A 26,006-nucleotide genomic window follows, 5' to 3' on the forward strand; every position below is an offset into this window, starting at 1 on the left:
TCCTGGGCCCCCCCAGCTCAGAAGTGGGTCACCAGCCTGTCACTGGCACTCCATTTTGGGGTCACTTAGGCGGCTGAAGGGAGCAAATAGGCCATCGATCCGTCTGGCAACAGCCCCAGACTTTAATTACCAGTGTTCTTTGGGCTGAATTTGTGCCTCTAGAAGCATCATCAGCCTAAATGAAGCTTCACAATGCAGGAATTTGACCCAATGCATTTTGTTTTTCTCCACTGGTTTACTAAAATTTGTTAAACACTGTTGCAACTACCTTTATTTTTCCACTTTTCCAACGATTCTGAGCAACTCAGTTGTTGATGCTGTTTTCAAGAGAGTTGAAAAGAACTTTTCCTGTTAATCTTTTTAATAGGAAGCTTTAAGCAATTTAAACCTTATTTGTCCTGCACAGGTGCCCTTCATTCCTGCAGCTCTGTATTTAGCCCAGCAAACCGAGTGATTTGCTTGTTTCACCAAATGAAAACTGATTTCCAGTAATGTTTGCATTGTGTGTGGGCACTGCAGAAATCCAGGGAAGCCCCCTCTGTGATGGAGTGGTTTTGAGATGGGGCTTTTTATGGGATGTGGGTCTATTCTAAAAGCAGTGAAGGTTATTTTTTTTCCGTTCAAGAGAGGTGTATGAGGGACTGGTAGCCAAAACCCATCAAGAGTTGGGACTAAAATGTGAGTTTTGCCATTGGTCTGAGGGCACTTGAGGCATTTCCTCAATGAATCATCCACAGGAGGAGCCCCTATTTGGGCACGTGGCACCAAAAAGCACCACTCTCCAGTGGGATCTCCCAGCTGGAAGCTGATGGAGCAGGGAGGGAAACCAGCCAGAGGTGGAACATTTGCTCCTCCCTTTGCAGCCTCCCCCACGAGCTCCGGTGCTTCCAGCACCGCTTCCAACCACTCACCCACCACAGCAGGAGCAGCTGCAGCTTCCAGGGCCATGGAGAGGCAGGGATGCAGAGCTGCAGCTGTCCTGGCTGGCTCCTGGCTCTCCTGCCTGGTGGGAGCCCTGCAGGAGGACGCGGCGCTGGAGAACATCAGCTGGGCTGCCGAGGACGCGCAGGGCAACGGCTCCTCAGAGCACGCCTTCTTCTCTCTGGATTATCAGCACGTCCAGGTGCCCTTTGAAATCACCCTCTGGATCATGCTGGCATCCTTGGCCAAAATAGGTGAGGCCTCCTGAGAGGATGAGGAGGGGTGGGGAATCTCTGTGGAGGTGGTGTGGCCTTTCTCCATCGCCGCTGGTAACGTGCCAAACCCTGGAATTCACGCTCTGTGTGCCAGGCATGCTGCACAGGTGGAAAATAAGTTGTATTTTAGGTTGGAACTGGTGGTTTTCCATCTAGAAATCCACTGTTGCTGTTAGGAGGAAAAATACAGGGTTTTCAGTAGGAGGAATTTGATTTAACTGCAGGACACACCAAGGTGTGTGCCCACCTTGATTTCCTTGTCAGCCACGCTCTGTGCAGGTGGTCCACTGACATCTTCATCTTAAAACAAAGATTGCTTATTTTTCTAAAAGTGCCCCGTGTCTGGTCAAGGAATAATTCCATCCATGTCCAGGCTGTTACACAGCCTAAAATAAAATCTCTGTGCATTGATTGTCTGTGCAAGGTCATCTAAGAAAGATTTAAGTTATGCAAAGTATCTGATCTTTTTATATTTTCCTCTGAAAAACTAGGCACAGGAAAGTGAAAATTATATAAAAATATTTTTCTCCAGGAATTGTCTTAAATCCTGTTAAATTACTCCTATAAAAGTTATCTTACAGCATTTTTTTTCCTTGTATTTCTCTTCCTCAGAATGGAGAAGTTTCTAAGATTGGCTTTGATCAGAATTTTTCAGATGGGAAGGGCCTTTTTGTCTGACTAATTTCATGCTGCATAATGAGACCCTAATTCTAGTCACATGCATGAAGACATAATAATGATCAGAGATTTAAAAAAATTGTTATTTTTGTTCTAATTAGGTTTGTTTCAATGACTTTTTCTTTTAATGACTCACCTTGTACTTGTGGTGGTTTTTCTAATCCTGGGCATTGCACAAGAAAGGCTTGATTGGACATTTTTTAGCTTTTTAGCTTTAAATGCTAATGATTAAATGCTATTAAAAGTGGACCAGTTTATAATTAATGGAAAGGCTTTGTGTGATTTTTTTTTTTAATGTATAGACTCCGTATTGTGTTTAAAATTAAAAGTTGCTATTTCTGTTGTTAGTGCTGAAGATGGGCTGCTGACTTGATTAGATAATTAATAATTAGATAATAATTCCAAATACTATTTTATTTATGCAGATTATTACTTTTTATCACCTCAATATATATCTCTAACTTTATGCTATGACGAAATGAGGTCTGAACAGTCAGTAATTTGAGAGAGTTTGGTATTTTCAGTAACTTTTAGATTTTCTAACCAATTTCTGAGCAACTTCACCCTCACTGTGTGAATTTATTTGTGCTACTCCAAGGTGTAGCCTGCTGACAGTGGGAGCTGACCTTGGGAGGGTTTGGGCTGGTGAGATAACACCACTTTTATCCTTCCGTGCCCTGCAGGGTTCCATCTCTACAACAAGCTGCCCTCCGTCGTTCCCGAAAGCTGTTTGTTGATATTTGTGGGACTCATCATGGGGGGAATCATCTACGGATTAAACGACAGGTCACCACCAGTGATGGACAGCGACATCTTTTTCCTCTACCTCCTGCCCCCCATCGTGCTGGACGCCGGCTACTTCATGCCCAGCCGCCCCTTTTTCGAGAACATCGGCACCATCCTGCTCTACGCGGTGGTGGGCACCATCTGGAACGTGTTTGGGATTGGCTTTTCCCTGTATGGGATCTGCCAGGTGAAAGCCTTCCGGCTGCAGGACGTGTCCCTGCTGCACAACCTCCTCTTCGGCAGCCTCATCGCCGCCGTGGACCCCGTGGCCGTGCTGGCTGTCTTTGAGGAGATCCACGTCAACGAGAAGCTGCACATCCTGGTTTTTGGGGAATCGCTCCTCAATGATGCTGTGACCGTGGTAAGGAGCAGCCTGAGCTGAGGTGTTTAACCTGCAGAGGATGGTGCTGAGTGATGGGATGGAAGATCTGCAGAAAAGGAGGCTCAGGGAAGACTTTATTTCCCTCTACAGCTCCTTGAGATGAGTTTGTAGCCAGGTGGGGGTTGATCTTTTCTTCCAGGGAACAAGTGGCAGGATGAGAGGAAATGGTCTCAAGTGTCACCAGGAGAGGCTTAGATTGGCTATTGGGGAAAATTTCTTCATGGAAAAGGCAGTCAAGCATTGGCAGAGGCTGCCCAGGGAAGTGGTGGAGTTCCGACACCTGCAAGTGTTTAAAAACTGTGTGGATATGGCACTTGGGGACGTGGTTTAGTGGTGAACATGGCAGTGCTGGGTTATTGGTTGGACTTGATGATTTTGGAGGGCTGTTTCAACCTAAGTGATTCTGTGATTTGTTGAGGGAAAAGTCATCAACAACCCCTTCTAGCAGATGACTCCTGGTCCCATTCTCCGGCACTGAGGTCCTTGGCAGCATTCAGGTGAACTTAAAAGTTCTCAGGTTTCTTTTTGACTCTGTGTCTGGGGACAGAAATGTCTGTGAGGGCCACAGCAGTCCCCTGGTGGGAACCAGACCTCCTGGGCAGAAGGTGATGGCAGAAATCCCAGAGTTTGTATTTGGTGCATTTGGTGTCATGACCACGTGTGGTGAACATCCAGTTAACAGCTGTTTCCCTCTTTCCTTCCCCCCCAAGGTGCTCTACAAACTCTTTCGCTCTTTCTGTGAGATGCCGACCATCAAAAGCGTGGATGTTTTTGCTGGAGTTGGAAAATTCTTCGTGGTTGGGCTGGGAGGAGTTTTAGTGGGGCTGAGTTTTGGGTTCACTGCTGCCTTCACCACACGTTTCACCAAGGACATCCGTGTTATCGAGCCCCTCTTTGTGTTCCTGTACAGTTACCTGTCCTACCTCACTGCAGAGATGTTCCACCTCTCCGGGATCGTGGCGTAAGTGAGGCCCTGCAGCTCCTCTCTCCAGGAAAACTTCCTGCCTATATTGACTGAAAAATACCCAAAAACATTTTAAAATTTGGAAATCTGTGTATGACGAGGAGCAGGGCCCTCTTCAAGTGTCACTCTTTTTCCCAAATTGCACAACGATGGCTGATGGTGGATTTATGTAGGTTATTGAGGAATGTTTGTTTGAGCTCCATGGTTTTTGTTTGGAAGGGCTGGATGTTCCAACAGCGAGGTGTCTGGTAGGTTTGGCAGAGCCAGAAGAAGTTTCTTAGCTTATTCTGTTATTTTCCACATGGCCCAGTCAATACCAACATGGGAAGAGTTACAAGGAGAGTTTAGTCAGCTCCTTGGAAAGGTTTGATCTTGGTTTGCAGCACTTCTGTTCTCACATCCCCTTTTCCATCTGCATGTCCTGCCTGGCAGCCCTTGGTGTGACACAGCAGCGAGTGATGGGGTGGGAACTGAAGCCTGAAATATTCCTGCTTTTTGCAAGCAGAGGATTCTAATGGAAACCTCTGCTTTGGAGACTCTGACTTGGCTCCAGAGGCTCAGGCACTGCTCATGTCTGGCCTCAGGTGTCAACCGACATCTCTGTCTGCACTAACATTGGGAATCTGCTGGCCAATTTCAGCCAAAGGTGTCAGAGATCATTCATTTTATTTAATTTTCTTTTAACTTGGTAGATTTTTCAGTAAAATTAATAATTTTGGGCCAGATCCTTCAGATTTAAGAGCCTAATTAAGTTTTGTGCTTACCTTGTTGGACATCTCACTGTCAGAGCAGATGCTGAGACAAAAACAGCCAGAAAGACCCCAATGTTCACCAATATCTCACCTTGGAAAGCAGAGAGAGAGGAAAACCAGAGGGATCCAGCCCTGTATTTTATTGAGTGTTGTTCTCCTACCTAGACTGAGTCAGCTGGTGCTGAGTATCACAACCATTTAATATTCCCCAAAAAACAACAAAATGCACCTACCCTGCATCAGGGGCTGCAGTGTAAACAACTGTGCAGCTGATGAGAAAGAAGATAAAAAGAAAATAAAAAAATGAAGTGGGCTCCCAGCTCAGCACAGAAGTATCTGGGAGATCTATTTTAAAACTAATGATGTTGCTTTGGATATAAACCATCCCCGTGTCTTGCAGATTTTGTTTCCTCAGCTGGTTAATAGGAGCAATATTTGAGTGTTACTGAAAACAATTCCAGCTCTGGGAATAGGTAGGAAAAGCCTATTTATAGGAGTGCAAGACAGAACAGTGAAATAAATATGCTGCATAATCATCGTGGAGCAGAAAACATTCAATCCTAATGGTGTCTCCTTCTATCAATCACAATCTGCTGTACCCATTATGGAACCCATTTGCTGTTCTTTTGAATAATGCATTTTTTTCTAAAGCAAAACAATGGCAAAGGCAGCTGATTCCTGCACTGTGCCCTTCTAATTGCCAAATTATAAATGCCTGTCTTATAGATCTGGAGTTCAAACAATTCATTCTGTTGTGGCCAGGGAATACTGTATTATAAGAAGCAGCTTTTGGCAGTTTGTTTCTTTGAAAAATAATTTGATTGCCAAAAAAATCAATTCTACATACTCCAGAAAAATATAAAAAAATCTGAATACAGCTCAGTCTATGAAACTGTTCTGCAAATGGGTTTTAGTTGAATTTTTTCCTTTCTTAATTTCTTTTTCCCTGCCCCTTGCCTTGGTGGCAATGTCCATCTTTAGTCAGGACTAGTTTATTCTCTTTCTGTGACCGTGCTGTGATCTCATGTCCATTCTCCAATATGCATTTCCCCAAACCACAGCTCTGGAAGTTACTTGCCCATAAGTACTTGGATTTCTTAGTTTTTAACTGTAACTATATTCCCCACTATTTATTGAGGCAGGAACAAAATGGAAGATTTTTTTTTTTTTTTTCAGTCTGTGGTTGAGTCCCTGTTGTTCTTTCTGGCAAAGCAGGTCAGATCTAAAAAGGATAAATCAAACCAGGTCTGTATTAGAATATTTTTATGTACTGGTACATTTTCTTAGGCGATGAAAGACGTGAACTCAAACATTTGGTGAAAAAGGGACTTGAATCTTGGTCTCCTGCTGCAGGAAAACAGGATCCCGTTCCTCAGCAAAAGCATCGTGACTTTCCCAATTCTGACCTTTCCTATTCTCTGCTTTTGCCACAAATCTTCTCCGTAAAACCTAGTTTTAAATTCAAACAGACCCAAATGTTAGTGAAGTTTTGGGGTGCAAAGCATGAATTGCCTGGAAGTTCTCTGAGCAGCTCTGGTGGATGAGCCACCACCTCTCTCAACACCTTTTTTGTGTCACTCACCTGTCCTGGTCACACCCAGAGCCAGGCACGAGCCAAGGATCTGCTTCTCTGTTGGCTTTTCTGTGATCCAACACTGTGATATTCCCTGTGGAATCAGTTTTCAGTGCAATAAAAATACAGATGGCCTTACCAAGCCGCACTGAAGTCAGATCTTGGAAACCTAAAGCCCTTTTTCTATTCCTGCTGCAGTATTTAGAACAAAAATGTTTTGGTCCAGATTAGAATATAAAAAATGGAGCTTCAGCACTTTGAGTGCTCAGTTGTTTTGACTTCCTATGATTGCTGGCCTGAAAAGGTATTGATTTTTGACCTCCTAGGATTGCTGGCCTGAAAATACATTGATTTGAAAAGCTGATGAATTAGGCTAATGCCATGGTCCCTGGAACTTGAAGAACCAATTATCCATGACAAATTGCCAGGCAATTGCAAGGTCAGAGTTTGGCAAAGTTAAAGAACTGGAAATGGTGTGTGGGGATGGGAAGAGTTGGGTGTTAGTTGGAGGTGTTGCTTTGTGCTCTGATAAAATGCAACAGGTGATGAATTGTTCACCTGTTAAAATCCAGATTTGGACAGTTTGGGCAACCTATGAAGTATTTTATTGTCCTAGTGGTCCGATACTCTTGGCCTGGTGCAGGAAGTGAATCAGCCCTCAGTGAAATGTCTGCAAACATCCAAGACTTTGTCCCCTTTTTTCATAACTGATGTGTTGATTTTCTGTGTTAAAGTAGAAAAAAATATTTTTCTTTTCGTATTTCAAACACATTTCTTTTCTGTTGTTTATTTTTCACTTCCTCAGCATCATTTCCTGCGCCATGGGCATGAAGCGCTACGTGGAGGCCAACATCTCCCTCAAGTCCCACACCACGGTCAAGTACTTCATGAAGATGTGGAGCAGTGTGAGCGACACCCTCATCTTCATCTTCCTCGGAGTTTCCACCATTGGAGAAAACCACGAGTGGAACTGGCCCTACATTTGCTTCACAGTCATTTTCTGTCTCGTTTGGAGGGCGCTCGGTAGGGGAAGTTGCAGGTCTTGGTTTTTCATGTGTGATGTTGTTTGTGGGAGTGAGAAATGAGATTCCATCAGCTGAGAGGGTGCTCTGCCCCTCCATCAGCCTTTCCTGCTCACTCTGCAGTGTGATTATTCCAGATGGGAATAGGACTGGACTGGGACACCCCAGCCAATGCTTCCTGCTCCTCCATCTCACTCAATTCTAAATCTTGCATTTTACTGCATTTCCCTGCTCTGTGCACTCACTGGTGCTGGATAGAAGCTCTCATGAGATCTATTTTATCAATGCCCCTTTTTTGCCATGGTCTTCCTTCACCCTCCTTCATTGCCACGATCTCCTCTTCCATGTCAGTATTTTTTAGTCCCTTGGTATTCTCCCAACATGAGGGAATTTGTAGGTACATGCCTTGGAGTGAGACATCCATGAAAATCCTCTGAATTTAAGGGATTTAATTCATAACAAGCTGCTGTACAGCAGCATCCTTCACTGGGAAACTGGAGGAACATTCCAGTAGCTGACCTGGGTGGATGAGATTTGGGACCTGAACTGTGAGGATGCTCCTGCTCTTACTGAAGAATTTCAGGTCGGGGTTGAGAGTGGCAGAATTGGGGAATTGCTGAGGTTGGCAGGGGCCTGTGGAGATCATCTGCTCCAACCCCCTGCCCAAGCAGGGTTAGGCAGGCAAGAATGTTCCAGATGGCTTTTGGTTATCTCCATGGATGGAGAGTCTTACAGCATCCCTGGAAAACCCATCAGGGTGTGTGACCAACCTCACAGCAATGGAGAGACCAAGGCTTGGTGATAATGAGGGGCAAGGCAGGAAAATACTCTCCTGATAACTCATCTCTGCAGTTTCTTTAGCCACAATTACAATGCAAACCCAAGTCCTGGTTCCAGGATTCCCTGGGATCCCATTTTCATGCATTGAAAATGACCAGAAAAAATAGATGTGCTTTGTTTCCATTCTCCTCAGTTGCATCTTGTGCTGGTTCCATGCTGGGAGAGGCTGGACCTCCATTCCTCTCATGGTGTTTGGCACCTAATGAGTGCAGAGTGCCTCAGTTATGGGTATTTTTATATCTTAACAATATTTGTGAAAATAATAGCACGCATTTTTGGCAAAGAATTCGAGCGCTTAAAAACGTTCGACAGGATTTTATGTTTACAAACCAGTAAGTCAAGCAGTGAACTCGAATTTGACAGACACTTCAAGAAATTGTTTAAATAGGTTAGGCCATGATTAGCAAGACAGAGCAGAATGGGATTTATTAGCTGTTAGGACATGCCAAAGTTTGTTTTAATAACTGCACCATACTTGGAAATGTGCTCATTAGTCAGGTTTTTTGTACATTTGAGTGTTTTATTTCCATTAAGTGGTTTCTCTTAAATTACTTGCTCAGATGAAAGGAGTTCTCAGGGAATTGGAATTTTTTTTTTTTTTTTTTAGTTTAAAAATTCTTCATGGCAAGATATAAGAACATAGCAATGCTACAAAAGTACCCCAAAAAATCCTCCCAAAGCACAGCCCTTCTGAGAGCAGCTTAAATTATGCAGCACATTATTAGGGAAGGGCTCAGGCTGCAGCCACCCATCTCCAGTCAGAAATCTCCCTGGAATTAAGTCAGAACACACAAAGCAGGGCTGGAGATTGTCTGGGTGGTCCTGATCAGGGTGGTCCTGTCCTGCAGCACCTTCCTGGGAAGCTGTCAGGGAGCTGGGAGGGTGAGAACTGGGACGGGGCTGCACCAAGCCAGACTGGGAAACTCCTGCCTTGGAGATGGTGGTTGAGATTAGACCTTGGCCTGCTCAGAGCCATCCAGCAGCTCTGGATTAATTAATAATTAATTAATGATTGGGTAGTAGGGAAGATTTCTTTGTGGAAAGGGATGCCAAACATTTGAATGGGCTGCCCAGGGCAGTGGTGGAGACAACAACCCTGGAAGTGTTCAAAAAATGTGTGGGTCTGGCACTTGGGGACATGGGTTAGTGGTGGAGGAATGGGCAGTGCTGGAGGAATGGTTGGACCTGATGATCTCCAAGGGCTTTTCCAATCTTTTCCAGGATTCTGGAGGTGCTTGAGGCACTGATCCAGAAAAGGGAGGTGCCCCCGCATTTCCCTGCAGGAATTGGGGATTTTTGGGTGTGCAGTGCTGGGATTGGTGTGTAAACTGTAGCCCAGTCCTTCACAGAACACTCTCAGTGCTTTAAATGTTTGAGAAATGATTCTGCTGAAACCTGGGGAATTCCTTTGGTATGAGGAAGATCATCTAAAAAGGAAAGTAGAGCCCTTGCATGCCAGCCCTGGGGCTCTGTTGGTATCCAAGCCCTGGGGAGATTTCCTCTTGCTCTTTCCCAAGGTATCTGCAGGAGAAAATACATTCTGCTCAGAATGATTAATTGTGTGTCATCTCTTGGAGCAAACTGGCCTTGAATTAGTTTAGAGAATGCTAATAATAATTTATGAGGAAGGATTAAATGAAGACAAAGGCCAGGATATCAGCTCAAGTAAATTTTGTTCCCTTAAATCATCGGCACTGCCTGAGCTGTAGAGTAGGGGTGGATGTGATCTGAGGGAGGCTTTGTTTTATTTATTTTTTAAGTTGCAAAGAACCTTGACACCCAAGTGCTTCCTGTCTGCTGGTCTGGGCACCAGTTCTGCAGAGCTCCAGAGATGGGGAAGGTGCCACAGGGCTCAGTTAACTGAGTTCCCTATTCCCAAACATCCCCAGCTTTTTGTTTTCTTCACACTCCTCCAATGTACAGTAAAAGTTCAGCTATTTTTAGCTGGAGGTGTGTGGGAAGATGTTTGATATGTACATAATAAATGCACTGTTTTTATTTCTTTTACAAACACCCTCTAGAAAAGCAACAGTGCTGTGGCTCCAGCTAATTCCTAACTAAAGTCAGTGACAGGAGGTGTCATCAGTTCTCATCAGAAATGGCTGTTAATCTCTGGGAAATGGGATGTTTATCACGTCCATTGGGATTAAAATCACGGCCTACTGATTTAAGGCCTGACTTTTTGTACCTTTCTGCATCTGTTTGTGCATTTGCAAATGGCTGTAAATCACAGCAATTGCTGTGTCACCTCACCTGGCCTTCAATTTGTATAGTATAAATCTGAGGGAAAGAAATAACATTAACACAGGAGGAATATTGCTACTTAGCCGAGCTACTGCTTGGAAACTTTGGCAAATAGGAAGGCAATTTGTGGTTAAGTTGTTGCTGTTGATTTGCCTCAAAAGCATTTGTAACCTCAGCAATTCAGTCATTTGTTATCACCAATTAGAATAAATTAATTAATATTTCAGGACTGTAGCCAGTCAATATTTGTAATCTCTCCAATTAGAAATATGTTGGGGATTAAGTTTTATCTGCACAAAGCAAATTTCAACCTGTTGGATCAGACTGGAAGAAAATTTCTCCAGTGGCATATTGGGAATATACCCCCTTGTGCCCTGGCTAGTTCCTTGTAGTTGGTGTTTACCAATTCCATGATGTTTTACTGGAAAATGCAAGATCATGAGTTTTCTCTAATGTTCTGTTTAACTGACGTGCCTCAATCTACCTTCCTGCTTTTCAGGGGTTCTTGTGCTGACTTTCTTTGTGAACAGATTTCACGTGAACACCATCACCAGCAAGGACCAGTTCATCATTGCCTATGGGGGGCTCCGAGGGGCCATTTGCTTCTCTCTGGTTTTCCTGCTGCCTGACTTCCACAGGAAAAAGCTCTTCATCGCAGCAACAACTGTTGTCATCCTCTTCACCGTGTTCGTGCAGGTAAAACCAGTGTTGGGCACAGGTTCGGGATTTGGTCCCCTCCAGGAGTCTGGTGGAGAAGGTTCCTCTCCCTCATGCTGGGGCTGGAAGTTCTGGCGCTCCAACGCTGAGTTTTAAGGAATTGTGGTGCTCCAGGGCTCGGAGGAGCAGCAGCTCTCAGCATTGCTGTGACATCTAGTGGTAAAACCATTCCTGCAGCTTTCTGTGGCATCGGGGTTTGGATATGTCCCTGCTCTTCTCTGAGCAGCAGCAGGTCTCTAAGGGCTTCTCTGAAGTACAGCTCTGAGTTTATCTGGCAAACACAGCCACATTTGAAGGAGGCTGTGGTGGAAAAGTCGGGGTGGTCTGGTGCTGGAGTGAGCAATGCTGATGTCCACCTGCTGTTCATCCCAACAATAAGTGTGGTTCTCCACAGGACTGAAGTGAGTGGGATGTGGAGGTTTGGGAAAGATCTCACGTAGAAAAGCTCCCTGCAAGCTCCTGGTCAAGGACAGGACGTCCATGAGGAGCTGCTGCCCAGGAGAGAGGAGTTTTGGGGTATTTGGGAGATGGTGGCTCATGGTGGCAGCTGCTGAATGGCCCCATGGCCAAGCATCACCCTCAGAGCAAACTCCTTCTGCTTTTCCTGACTGAACCCCTCAGGAGGGTGTTGAGCACTGGGACAATGTGGAGAGCACTGTGGAGAGTTGGGCTTGATTTTGCTTCCCCACATCCACCCAAATCCTCATCCTGAGCTGGAGAAGTGGTGGAGGATGGATCAGAGCTGGGAGCTGCAGGGCAGTGGGACTGGGCACAGCCTCAGCCTGAAAGGAGAGAGCAGGGGCCAGGCCTGCGGGGGGATGTGCTTAGGTGGAGCTTGACAAGTTTTAAGATGCAAATGTGGGTGAGAAATTGAAAAGCCCTGGTCCCCAGGCACGTCCGCTCACGCAGCGCCGCTCCCGAGCCTCACACAAAGGTTGTTCTAAGGCAGCAGCTCCAGGCTTTGGGAAATCCTTCCCGGGCTGGGGAAAGGGCTTTTGTGCAACCTCCAAGCTCAGCTGGTGATGTCATCCCCGTGCAAAAGGGTGAGAGTTAAACAGGGTCCCTGTGTGGCTGGGGAGAGCCCCTGACCCTCAGCCATTCAGGAGCGCTGTGTTTGCAGAGGGGCTGTGCTGCAGCACCGGGCCACCACCACCACAACAGGGGGAGAGAAAAACAGGAAAATTACTTAAAACCAGAAAGATATTGCTGGAGCTCAGCACAGAAAAAGGTGGGTATATGTGGCAGACTCTTCAAAAACCTGGGTTTGCAAATCAAGTTTGTGGTGCTGCTGCCAGATACATTGATGGAGGCTTTATTGGGGAGGAAATAATTTTACTGTCCCAGTGTCTTTTGTGGTCACTCTGTGTGGAAAGGGCAGGAGAAATATTGGCTGTGAAACAAATTCAGTGCATAGTGGACATTTCTGTTCTTGTTTTATGCAAATGCTTTCTCTATATTCACAGTGATCTCAATATAGACCTGTTGGGGAGTGTCTGTGTTAAAACAGGACAGAAAGCAAGGCAGAGGTGATTTGGGCCCTTTTAGGCTGGTTTTGGCCAGCAAAGCATCTTGTCAGAGCTCAAACCCTCCACATTTATGATTCCCTTGGAAATCCTGCCCCTGCTGGCTGGAAACCCTCCTGCCACAGAGGAATGACCACCCCGTGAGCAGCTGGGCTTGGCCGCCCGTGGCTCTATCAGTGCATTCCACAAGCCAGGAAACTCCTCTCTTTTGGCCTTCCTAACCCGGTTGCATAAGGCTCTTCCCACAACAAGCCTGGTTAATCATTTTGAGGAGGTTGACTGAGCCATTGTCATTTCCTCCGTGCTTCCAAGCAGGCTGGCTATGTGCCACATAGACCAGGAAGTTCTCCAGGGAGCTCTCTGGGCTTGTCTGGAATGTCACAAACCCCTCCTCATTGTTCTGCCTCTTGGTGTGGTTTTAAAATCAAATACTGCTGGAAGTTCACTCTCTCAACTTACTGGCCCCTGACCTCTGCCATGAAATTCTGAGCAAATGTAATTATTGTAAAGGGGGGAGGTGGTTTGGTGCCTGCACTGTCCCACTGGATTTCTGGAGGTGGAAAGCATTGTGTGAGCTGTGATGGAGCTGTCAGACCCTCCCTGGGATGAGTTATCCCTGGTGGGTGGAGGAGCAGCACAGGGGACCTGCAGGTGTGCTGGGAAATGATGTGTGGCCTGGAATGACACATGGGATTCCCATAACAGTCCCAAATGCTGCTTTAAAATGGAAACAACTGCAGCTGATTATCCAGGAAGGCAAGAGGCCAAATTGCACAGTCTCTGCTTAATTTTTGTAATATCTTTTATTCTGGAATTTGTGAGTTCTGTGTTATTGACTCTGAATAGCGACACATTTTTTATTGCTATTAGCTATTAAAATGACACATTAATTGTTTCTGCAATTAAAAATGTGTTCAACTCTTCTCCATGCCAGCATTTGTGACATTCAGAAGTCATAAACATCAACTACTCCATCATTTTTGGTGTAAACATGTCCTAGAAAAGTCATTTCATACGGAAGCCAGACTAAGAAACACCACAGCAGCATTTGAGTTCTCTCACGAGGCTTAAAGGATATTAAAACTTTTCCTTGACCCTTCCCACCAGGTGCATGCTTTGATTAGGAAACTTATCCACTGGCTGGCCATCAGAGATCTCTGGGGTAATGGTGTGTGACACACAGTGCTTAAGGAGTGAGCAGACAATTGCTGGCGGAGGCTCCGTGCTGAGAAATCTCAAGGATTATCCCCATTTCAGGCATTTGAACTTGGATCGTTTCGAGCCCCCTTCCATCTGGGAGGCCACCAGCAACAGCAAACCACAAACACAGCAACAGCAAACCACAGGCTTGACCTTGGAATTATTGGTTGGCTTTTTGTGGTCTTGGAGAGGCTGGAGGAGGCGAGTGGAAATTTCTTCCCCTCATCCTGAAGCCTCTCTGTGACTTCCTCTCCGTTGGCAGGTTCCTACCAGGAGCAAACAAAGTGTTTGGGGCACACCTGGGAGAACAATTTCCAGTCCTGTTGAAGCTTTGCAGGTTTTATCCTGCCAGGAAAGCAGGGCAGGTGAGGGAGGCTGCTGGAACACCAGGACAGGGTCGCTGTGGCTCAGCCCCACGCTGGTGGCTTTTGTTCCAGTGCAGGAAAATCAGGAGTGAGGAAAGGCTGATTTCTGTGTCGGTGGTTGCTCTGCAGGGAATGACCATCCGCCCCCTCGTTGACCTGTTGGCTGTCAAGAGGAAAAGGGAGAGTGCTCCCACTGTGGGGGAGCAGATCCACATTCGGGTAAGTGGAGCATCCATCAACACCTGGCCAGGGTGTTCTCCTGCAATGTGTGCGTCTCCAGGGACCCTGCAGATCTGCAGTTTTACCCAAGTCCTCTGCAGGTCAGCCCCTTTCCACAGTGGAAGTCCTGTTCAGGTTCCTAACCATGGGTTATTTTTGCATTGGAAGAGCAACCAACAATCAGACTGATGTAACATCAGGTAGTGCACAAACGTGAGAGAAAAAGATGATTTCTTGCCCAAAACTTTAAGCTCTGACCTAACTCCAATTTCTCTGGTGTCTTGAATGAGAGAAAAAAAAGAAAATGAGGCTTGATTGCTTTTGGGATTAAGAATTTCCATGTGTTCACCAGTCCCATCACCACCGCTGGTTCAGATATTTTTACAAAAAAATATGGAAAGAGAGGATGATTTTGGTGCTGTATTGGAGGGAACCTCTGAAGTGCACCATCCCTGGAATTATTCAAGGCCAAGTTGGGTGGTGATTGGAGGCACTTGGGATAGTGGGAGGTGTCCCTGCCCATGGCAGGGGCTGGAATGAGATGAGATGTAAGGTCCCATCCAACCCAAACCTGGAATTCTACAACCTGTTCTGTGATTCTACATCCATAACTCAAAGTGGGATTTCATTCCCCTTGCTCTCACCACCCAGATGCTGGTATTTGGAGTCATAGAGGACTTCAGGGAGAGGCTCAGCTCCATGAGGTCAGCTGCTCTCCTGCTCAGCTGAGTCTTTGTATTTGCATCTGCATCCAATGGAAAATTAATATATTTCTGAATCTAATTGTTCAATCCCAGCCAGGTTTCTGTGGGTATAGCTCCTTCAGGAATATTATTGTCATTGTTTCTTTAGCAATAAAGCCATTGGGGCTGAGGACATTTGTAAAACCTGTTTGGCATCCTCACAATGGGGTTGGACTGCAGGGCTTTGTCTGAGGTTAACACAGACTTTTCCAGTCATGAACAGAGAAGACTTTGTTCTTTTGTTAGGGTGCGAATGGTAAATCATCTCAGAAATGTGTTTATTAGGAGGTGTGAGCTGAAAATGGCCATGCACCAATGAAGCTGAGAAGATAAAAATGCAGATAGTTGGAAATCAGGGATGCAGAAGCCAGAAGCAGCTTTCTTCCTCTAATTTATTTTGCCATCTGGATAGTTGCTCGTAGGAATGATGATCAGAGTGTGTGAGTGTAATTCCAAAGAATCAGATTTGGGTTGGACCTTAAAACTCATCTCATTCCTCCCCTTGCCATGGGCAGGGACACCTTTCCTTATCCCAGGTTGCTCCAAGCCCTGTCCAGCCTGGCCTGGGACACCCGCAGGGATGGGACACTCCCAGGGATGGGACACTTCAGTGCTTCCCTCCAGTGTCGTGTTTGTGGAGCTCACAGCTGCCAACAGCCATGGGAGGGCACTAAACCCACACCAGGCTGCAGGGCTGAGCCAGCTGCTCTGAAACTTTTCTGTCTCTGACCCACCAAAAAGATAGTTTTAAAAAAATTTGGGGCTGTGGAAAGTTCCAGGGTCGTCAGTACCTGAGTGTGGAGGGCAGCAGAGCAGAGCCCTCTCCCAGTTTAGAGATGCCATTTGGAGGGAAGGCAGTTTGGGAAATTACAGGCATTTAACTTTGAGGTGGAAAACCCAACCAGGCTGTGACTTTTTAATATAATTTTAAACAATAATAATGTATTCATATGAAGTATGATATGATGATTTTATTTAGTGGGAAGTATCTGGGGGAAGGCAGTATTTATTATTCAAGATTAACATTTATGTGTTACCTACATTTATATCCTGAAGATACTGGTTTCCTGAGACAAATTGTCCTAAAAAACCCCAAAATGAGCCTTTCCTGCTGGTCAGGGCCCAGAGGACAGGACGTGGGAGCCACCAGCCCTCCTGCACCTATCACGGAGAGCAGATTCATGGCCCTCAGCATTTATCCTCTGCTTGCCCACCCCTGAAAGCAAACCACTCATTGCACTCCAGCACCATGAGAGGGTGGAGAATGATCCCAGGGCCTTCTCTCCTTGTTTTCCAGCCCATATCCTGGGCTGGGAGCATCCCATCCCCTGTTGTGTGTGTGGCTTTTGCTGTTTGCTGCCCAGGTTCATCACGTATGCAACCGGCGTAGAGCGAAATCCTCTCTCCTCTTTAGTTCTTGGATCACTTGCTGGCTGGCATTGAAGATATATCTGGACACTGGGGACAGTATTACTGGAAAGACAAGTAAGGATTTGCCAAAATACAACTGTGTACACGTGTAGGAAAAAAAAAAAGGAGGTTGGTTTCTATTCCCAAAGTTTCTGCTGTGGGCAGCTGGGCCTTGCTCATCCTCGTGGCACGAGGGAGGGGACCGAGGGGCAGCTTTTCCTTGTCCAAGGGGACACCAGGTTTTCAGGGCACTTCCCTGCTTGCAGACACTTCTTTTGCATCACCCTAGAAAGATTCTTTCTCCCCTCCTGTTGTGTTTGTCCCTTCTTGCCCAAAGAAATCCACTGGAAGTGCCGTGGCCGTGACACACAGCCTGTGCCAGGCTGTGCACAGTTAACATTAAAGAGCTGAGTTTGCAGCACTGCTTGTTGTGGACTGAAATTGCAGAGGATCTCTACTGATTTCTGTAACAAACTGTTCAATTTTCATTAAATTCTGGGAGTTTGTACATTTTAAAATTAAAAAAAAATGCATCAGGATTTACAAAACAAAAAGAAAAATACAAATATCATAAAGTATACTAAAAAGGCTATCTACTAGGTTTAATTCCTTGGTGGTCCAGGCACCAGATGCAGCTGGTAGAGACTTTTTAGGAATGCCCATGCTTGGAAGTGCCACTAGAGGGTATGGGAGACACTGCTGCTGAGGAGCATCCTGGCTCCTTGTGAGCTGATCTTAGAGAGATTGATGATCTCAGAGGTCTTTCCCAACCTAAATTATTCAACAATTTGAGCAGAAAAGAAGAGGAAATGGCTCAAGAGGGAATCTGGAAGTGTTGACATCTGTGGCTACTGCAGATGTAGCACTTCTAGAAGAGTTCACAATATATCTGGCACTTTTGGGGAGTTTTTATTGTAATTAGTGAAGTTTTAATATTTTGACTCATGTACTGTAATGCAGAAATAATTTGGGACTGACCTCTTGGGCCATCAATTTCTGAGGGGTTGTTAATGGGATATAATGGAATTTAATGGAATATGGGGCACTCGTGGGCTACGACCCTGCTGCCTTGCTCAGGTCTGTTGGTGCTGGGGAGTCAGGGGAGAGGCTGAACCCATCTCATTTTGTTCTCTGACAGGCTGGAATATTTCAACAGCAAATACCTGCAGAAGATCCTGCTCAGGGAGTACGACCAGCCCAAGTCCAGCATCGTGCTGCTCTACGAGAAGCTGGAGCGCAAACACGCCATGGAGCTGGCCCAGGCTGGGCAGCTGGGCCACGGCCTCGCCCACCCCTCCTTCCTGTGAGCAAACACCAGCTCCACCTCCACCCCTCCTTCCTGTGAGCAAACACCAGCTCCACCTCCACCCCTCCATCCTGTGAGCAAACACCAGCTCCAGCTCGGCAGCTGGGGGCTAAAAACGATGGGATGGGTGAGCATCACCCGGCACCGATGGTGGCACATGGATGGTGGCACCTGTATCCCCACGAGTTACAGGGAAATGGGGCTCTGAGGAAGAGGCTCCTGCCCAGTTTTGGATGGGTTTGCACTGTGAAATGTTCTGAATGGCCACTTCAGACCTCACAGATGGTTCTGCTCTGCCACAGCTCCCCGTGGCTCTTTTATCCACCAGGGAGCATATGGACAGCCCAGCTCTGATGCAAATGCCAAATTCCTGCTTTGCCATGAGCTCCATCTGCAGAGATGAGCTGTCGGCCACGTTGGCTGCGGTGGGATCCCAAAGGGGCGCTGAGATTTGGGGGTGCACTTCTTGTGCATCTTCCAAAATAAGTTGTTCTGCTTTTCTTTGCAGCAGCAGCGACAGGACTGTCATAACAGACCAAAAACTGGAGGACACTCCAAATCCTGATGTCCTGGACAACATGCAGGAAATATTGGCCAGGAACCTGTACCGGATCAGGAGGACGGTACAACTTTTCCCTCCATCCATATTTTAAGTGTCCAATGACACAAATTTCCTCAGTTATCCGAACAGCCCGAGCAGATGTTATGAATATTTCCATAATTACCCAGGATGTCTCTTTGTGAGGAGAGAATAGTTGGCTGTGTGGAGCCAGATCCAGTTTCCAAGTCAGTGGCACATTTCTGTTTGCTGCCTGACAGCTTTTGAAAGGTTCACCCAGTCAGGCTATAATTTCATGGAATATTTTCGGCATCGGTACCCGGCAGGGAAAAGGAGAAAGGAGGAGCACGTGGAACTTCAGGCAGATCCAGCAGCAGCTCTAGGGCAGAGCAGGGATGGGGTGATCCTCATGGTATATTTTTTCATATATGGATGAGTGGGAATTAATCTGCAGGGCTTTTAAATCCACCCAGCAGTTTTGCCATGGAACTGGTACTGGTGGTTAAAGGGCATAAACCCCACTTGCTGTTTATAGAGCCGTGGATCATGTCTGGGGTTTCACACAGCACCTGGAATTGCTGTTCCTAGGGAGACTTAGCCTTAAAATCCACCTAAGCCTTTGTTTTATGGATTGCACACAAAATGCAGAGTCCTTAGGGATGGGGCTGATGTGGGCAGCTCAGCACAGAAGGCTCAGCCTCTCCCTCCTGTCCCTTTGCTGAGGTGAGGGAAACAGTGGGATAAGGCTGGGGAGAAACCTGTGGACATGGTGGAGGGATGAAGATGAAGGCACAGCTCCAGTTTGTGCTTAGTCCTGCATTAATCCAGCCTAACCCCTTGTAGAGACAGCATTATCCCAGCTCCCACTGGTCTTAGTGGGAGATTTCAGCTTGGCTGGGTGGTGGCTTTTGAAGGATTTATGATTCCAAATGATTTATGTGGGAATGTGGGGTTAATACAAAACATTGAGGGCTGAAGCTGTGAAGGCACCTCGAGCAGAATCACTGCGCTCGTTGTGTCACCTGGATACCAGGTGTACCTCAGCCTTGTCATTCAGGGATTTCTTGGGTGACTTCACATACAAAAAAAAGCAGAGTTTGGAGTCCCACCTCCCTTCTGTGGCTCTTTCCATCCCCACCTCTCCCAAACCCGTGTATGCCCGCAGCGGGCGGGGTGGCTGCAGGGGCAGGGGGTCCTGCGGGAGCGCAGCCGTGTCCCTCCCGTGTCCTGCAGCCTCGTGTGTCCCCCGCAGGGCCCGGCGTACAACAGGCACACCCTGCCCGGGGACAGCGAGCCCACGGAGCGCGCCAAGGAGATCCTGATCCTGCGGCACAAGAGCCTGCTGGTGGAGCTGGGCGGGAGCGACGCCTGCAGCTCCAGGAAGGAGGTGAGAGGGGGAACGGGCTGCTTTCCCCACAGCCTGCTCACTGCTGGTGGTGTTTCCTTCGAATGACAAATCTTGTTATTTTAACTTAAAAAAAGGTGCCCATCCCAAATCTCATCCCAGTGAATAGGAAAAATACCAAGGGAAAAACTCTCCGACCCAGCTCCTGGCAAAGCAAGGAACCATCCCAAGCACAGCCCTGTCCAGTGCTTTGTGACTTCCACCCATGCTGGGAAAGTTCTGTAGTGAGCCAATGTGAGCTGGGCTTCACTCTGTAGATCCTGAGGTCTGGTTTTCCCATGTTTTCTTTTCTGGGAGATTTCATCAAAGACAGGAATTTGTCTCCCCCATTGTCAGTGGTCCAGAGTGTAAATATTTGAAACTGCCCAGTGTTTTTTCACCCCCCAACTCTTTTGAAAGACAGAAGCATTTTTGTGATCTTTCTTATGCATTCTGGGGCTGAGTTCTTTGTTTTTAAACACATCTACAGATCTGGGCAGGCTTGGAAGAAGTAAAATAGAAGGATATTTTGCTTACCAGATTCCTGTGAGAAATGAAAATTTTTCCAATTTACTTCTTGCATAGCTCTGTGTTGGTTTATGTTCTGAATCAGAGGAGAAACAGGGTTAATACAATGTCTGTGCCTGGTGAAGACTTCTACTCTTTGGTGATTGGTGAGAGAAGCTGGGCCAACGTTTAGCTATGGTAAAAAACGTTTTCCAGGAATGAGACATGAGGAGCAGGCTTGGTTTTTTCAGTTCCTCCCATCCTCTGTAACTCTTTAGGGGAAAAGCATTTAACCCTTGTCATATTTTGTTCACAAATGCCCAGGTCAGCAGCAGTGCAGAATCACAGAACATCCAGAATTGGAAGGGATCCATGAGGATCGCTGAGCCAGCCCCAGGAAATCCTACCCTGTGCCTGAAAGTGTTGTCCAAACACTTCCTTCGAGCTCTGGCAGGGTTGGTGCTTGCAGTAATTGCTGGGCCATCCCTAAATTTCACTCACTTCTCCGAATTTTAGGTTTTGATGGCTTGAGCTGGAGCACTGTCCAAGTGTGAGGGTGATCTCTAATCTGAGCAGCCAAGCTCCATCACTGATGAGAACAAAATGACCTTTTAGAAAGAAGCAAATTACCCTTCCCTGTTTAGATAGTAATTTTCCATGACAGCACAAGAACTCAGGAGTGCTGTGGACTTTTTTCCACTCCGATTTCCTTGTGGAAGTGCCAATCATGGAGGAGCCCACCGCACCAAATGCTGCTGGTGCTCAGCCCTTCCTTCCCAGAAAGGTGTTCTGGCTCTTGCAAACAACTTAAAAGATTTAATTTGATCATTTACATGCTGATTGGTACTTACAATTCAGAATAGATAGGCAAGAACATGGCATGTTCCTGTAGAACATTTGGTATAATTAAACTTCAAAAGAGCAACATCAAACTCCGGCTGATTTTGAGCACGACGTTCCCTCCTTTAAGGATATTTGATTGTTAACCCTTGTGCTCCTGCTTTCCCCTTCTCTGCTGCATTTGGTGGGAAATTCAGGAGCTTTGGGAAGGCTGTTCCTCCTGTTCCTTTGAGTGCTTGCAGCTGGGCTTTGGGGGAGCAGAATAGTTTTTGGGGAATTGCAAAAGCAGTAGGGTTCCCTCTGTGTCTGTGCTGACTCGTGGATGATGGAAAATGCCCTCTGAGGGTGGGAAATGCCCTGTGGATTTTGGAAAATGCCAGTTTGATGCTGAATGCTGACTGTTGTGTCACTGGAGCCACTTTTTGGTGATGCTCACATCCCTTCACTGCAGCCACCTTGGCCTTGTGCCAGGCCAAGGGAAACAGATGTAAATCAGAATAGTTTGGGTTGGGAGAAACCTTAAAGATCATCTAGTTCCACCCCCCTCCATGGGCAGAGACACCTTCCACTGGATCAGGATGTCCTGTCCAAGCTGGGAGATGGTAGTAAATACTGGGAGCTGATCCCACCTGTAAGGGTGGCTGTAACCCAAGAACCACCCCTCAGTGCCCAAAAGGACAAGCCAGGCCTGCTTTGTGTCACCAGCAGCTTTTCTGCTAATTTTTAAGAATAGGTGCCTCATTTGCTGTGAAAAGAAATAAAATGATGCCCCAAAGTGATGGGATAATGCTCTAACAGAGCCCTGAAATATTAACACCATAATAATTTTATATATGTAATATTATATAATATTAAGGAGGGTGGGTGAATACTGTTACTTTGTGCTGTAGGAGGACAGATTGCAGAATTTGTCAGCAGGAAGAAGGAACACTGTGCTAAAAAGTAGATTTTAACCTATTATAAGCAGCTCAGTACTTACCAGTTTTTGGGGAAAAAAGCAGCTACTCATGTTTCTTCCATGCCAAATTGAAAAGAAAGTGGTATTTTCCTGATTAAAAAAAGCTATTAATGAAAAATGTCGATAGTGTTAGAGATTTTTCTGGCTGTCAGATATTCCATCTTCTGTAGTCCCACAGGGAAGGGTTTGGCCTTCCAGGTTTTGAGTCAGCAAGAAAAACTTGGTTGCTATTGCTCCCCACGTTTTTCTGTTCTACATCTCACCACGAGATGGAAGCATTACAACTGTGTTTGCAGCCCCAGCTGGAAATCCAGAGATGGGGAATAAACTTCCAGCAAAGGGCCACTGGAACCCCTACGGTGCTGGTGGAACTCCTGCAATTCCACTGCCAGTCTTGGAGGAAAGCTTTGGTGATACCTTGAGTGTTAGGAGCTGAGGGAATAATTTAAAAATCCCTTTTCTTCAGTAGAAACCCTGTTTTTTTCTGTTTGGTGAATGTTTTTCTTTTTTAGTGAAGCTGCTGAGAGCTTTGCTGTTAAATATGAAACTCTTATAGCTCAGTTAAATATTTAATTTATCATATTTTATTAGGGGCTGGTTGGTCTTTTCCCCCCAAACAAAATCAGGGATGTGTGGGAGAGCATCCCTGTTGGGTTGGTGGCTTCACCAGGCCAGGGAGGAGCCAAGTTCATCTTGGCAGCTGGACAATCCCTGTCCTTCCAGAGGGGAAGGCAGTGCCCTCCCTCCCCAGGAGGGACACAGCTCTGTGCCCAGCACAGGCTCCAGCCAGGAGGGGTTTGGAGAGGGATGATCTTTGAAGTCCCTTCCACCCCAGACTGTTCTGTGGCTCTGAGTCACCTCTCCTGGGTGGCTTTAGGTGCCTTTGGGGTCTCCTGCACTTCAGGTGCTTTTACAGCATGGGGAGAGGGCTCTTGGAGCCTCCTCCAAGGAGAGTCTGGAGAGCAAACAGGGAGAAGTAGCACGAAAAGAACAATCTTCCTTCCTCCGGAGCAGGTTAAATGATTTACACCAGGCAGAAGGACCTTGGCAGGAGAACGAGGTGACTTCAGCTCTGAACCACAGCCCAGAGGATTAACTCAAAGACTATCTATTTCCAGCAGAAAGTTCGCCTTCCTCTGCCTAAGGACAAAATTCCTGCCGAAGGCTGCTGCTTCCTGGAGCTGTGCATCATTGCTGGCTTCCAGCACTGGCTGCTTTTGGGACTTGCCGTATTTTAGGCAGGGATCCAGCCCAGCCTGAGCTGGCAGGGCAGACTCTGAGATCCAGGACAGCTTTTATTTACCACGGAGCACCCAGAAAATCCTTGCACCTGTAGCCAGGCAACTTGGTCCTCTTTTCTCCTGCCAAAACAGGAGTGCACTCCCCCAGAAGGAGCTTATTTGGAGCTGCCTGTGAGCCATGTGCGTAAATGACAGAGTGCCTTTGGTAATTATGTCAGAGCCCTTTCATGGAGCATGCTCTGAGAATCGTTCAATGCCCCTGGGAATGGCTTTCCAGGGAGCCGGGCGCTGCTGCCGGAGCCGGGAAGGCATTGTTATTAAAATGGTCAATAAAAGTGAGAACAAGGGATGGAGGGCAGCGGTCCTCGTTAGGGGAGGGAGGAGAACCAACTGAAACAAAACAGAAAACCAGGCTGGGAGGTGTCCAGAGTTATTTTGGCAGTCTGGGTTTCTGGACCGAGGTGCCAAATCACAGCTGCGTGAGAGACTTATTCCCAGTTTGCAGAGGCGCCGAACAATCCAGGCGGCATTGTGCTACCTGATTTTTATTTTTTTCATTCGTATTTTTTTGTCCTGGAGGGTGGAGATTAGCACTGGAGTGAAAGGACAGGGAGCTCGTTAGTGCCAGCTCGTTACCTGCCTCCTTGGCCTGCAGCCAGCGTGGGGAACAGCCAAGGTGAGAAACATCCATATCCTGGGGACAGCTTTGCCTTCTGCACTCCCTGCCCCATTCTCCCAGCTCCAGGGCTGCTCCTTCCCATCCTCTCTGCTGAACCATTCCTGGGGAGCTCAGACCTCTTCCAGAACCCAACACATAATTGCTGTTCTGTGCCATTTTAATTCTTTAAGCCTCTGACACTGGCTCAGTTATATTTCTGAACCCTAAAGAGCTTGCAGTGTTATTCAGAGAAGCTGTGAATGGCCCATCCCTGGAAGGGTTTTAGGCCAGTTTGGATGGAGCAGCTTGGTCCTGTGAGAGGTGTCCCCACCCACAGCAGAGGGATGATCTTTAAGGTCCCTTCCAATCCAGCCCATTCCATGATTCTATGTTGTAGCAAATCACCATCTGCAAATACTTCCTGCCATCTCTTCAGTCTATTTTTAGCAATCCTTCTTTTTTTGTTGTTGTTGCTGTTCTTGTTTATTTTTACACGGCAAAAGTGAAACGAAAGGGAGCGGAATCCTTAGGGATTGCAGATGCTTGGTTGGTTTCTGAGGCAGGAGTGTTGTGACCAGGTTTCCCAGGGCTCTGAAGTCCTTCTCTCCCTCAGTCCCAGAAGGAGGACTCGTGCTCGGCGCAGGGCGAGGCCAGCCCGCAGCCCAAGCTCTGCCGCTCCTTCACCGGTAAGTTGGGGGAGCTGGGGGTCGTTCCCTGCCCTCCCCTGCCCGCCCTCATCCCCATGGAATGGCCCAGCAGGTGATAAGGAGGTCGTGGGACAGAGTGGGGCTCCTGAAATGAGCGTCATGGGTGAGCAAGAAGAGCTGAAAGAGCCCTGGTGCCACCTCTCAGCTCACCTGAGGTTGGTGTGAGTGATTTGGGCTCTTTCAAAGCCATCTAATCCAGTCCCTCTGTCACAAACAGGGACATCTCCAACTAGGTCAGGTTGCTTCATCCAACTTGAGATGTAGCTGTTTTAATCCACAGTTTACCAGGAATACTTCAGTAATGTTCTTCCTGAAGAAAACCATGACTGTAAGCAGAGAAAAGGGATAAAACCCATTATTTCTGGGTAATCTTTTTTTTTCCACCCCAAGGAAAACATGAGCACCTTGGCCCCTGACATACAGTGGTGTCAGAACAGGAGATTTTAACCCTTCTGTCCTGGTTGCATGTTCATCCCTGTCAAACAATCCCACAATGTGACAACATGACATTCCAGGTGCTCCAGCAGGACACCTGCCTTGTCCAGACCTGGTTTAAGGAACTGACCAATGTGAATGTTTGCTCTGCAAAGCTACAGATGTGGACTGACAAAATGATGATACTGGTCCAAATGCTTTATGTATTTTGAAGTGTAAACCTGGGTTTAAATCACCTTTTTTGGCTTTTCCTTCCATGGAAACACTGCTCTTTGTCTCCTGTTTTATAATTGGGAAGTGGAGTAGAACAGCTCATCCCCAAAGAGCACACGGCCACCTCGGTGTTCCTGCTGAGCCACCACCAAGGGGGGTGTTTCTGGGGGTGTTTTTGGGGGTGTTTCTGGTGGTGTTTCTTGTGCTCTTTCTCTTCCCACAGTGGGGAACACGGAGAAGGTCCGGGAGGTGAAGGAGAGCCGATCCAAGTCCGTGTGTGCCATCCCACCGCCCCAGCCCAGCGGCGCGGCGGTGAAAGAGCTGACTCTGGAGATGTACAAACACAAGGGATGCTCTGGCTCCCCATGAGGGGTCTGACTCCTTCAGGGAGGGCTGTGCCATATGTAGATAATGTAAATAAGATGCACATGGTAAAGGACAGAGGGGACAGGGCAGAATATCCAGAGTGGTTTGCACGGAAAGTCAGCCCAGTGTCGAGTTTTCAGTGGGAACTGAGGGAGAAGATGCCCAGCTGAGCATCAGCAATTGCAGGGAATGGCTGAGGGGGCATTTCTAAGGAATTT

General features: G+C 46.9%; 1 protein-coding gene across 1 annotated transcript; it reads left to right on the forward strand.

The window, feature by feature from the left end:
* Positions 1–946: 946 nt before the first annotated feature.
* Positions 947–25,791, forward strand: LOC311157914 (sodium/hydrogen exchanger 2-like; the record flags this gene model as incomplete). Its single annotated transcript, XM_084212964.1, has 12 exons — positions 947–1,175; positions 2,558–3,021; positions 3,753–4,003; positions 7,137–7,354; positions 10,937–11,133; positions 14,372–14,461; positions 16,619–16,689; positions 17,753–17,917; positions 18,429–18,543; positions 19,732–19,866; positions 24,687–24,753; positions 25,646–25,791. The coding sequence occupies 12 exons, from the start codon at positions 947–949 to the stop codon at positions 25,789–25,791; spliced, it is 2,148 nt and encodes a 715-aa protein (XP_084069090.1).
* Positions 25,792–26,006: the final 215 nt, after the last annotated feature.

Source organism: Fringilla coelebs, assembly GCF_963513975.1.
Source record: "Fringilla coelebs genome assembly, chromosome: 11".
Lineage (NCBI taxonomy): Eukaryota > Metazoa > Chordata > Aves > Passeriformes > Fringillidae > Fringilla > Fringilla coelebs.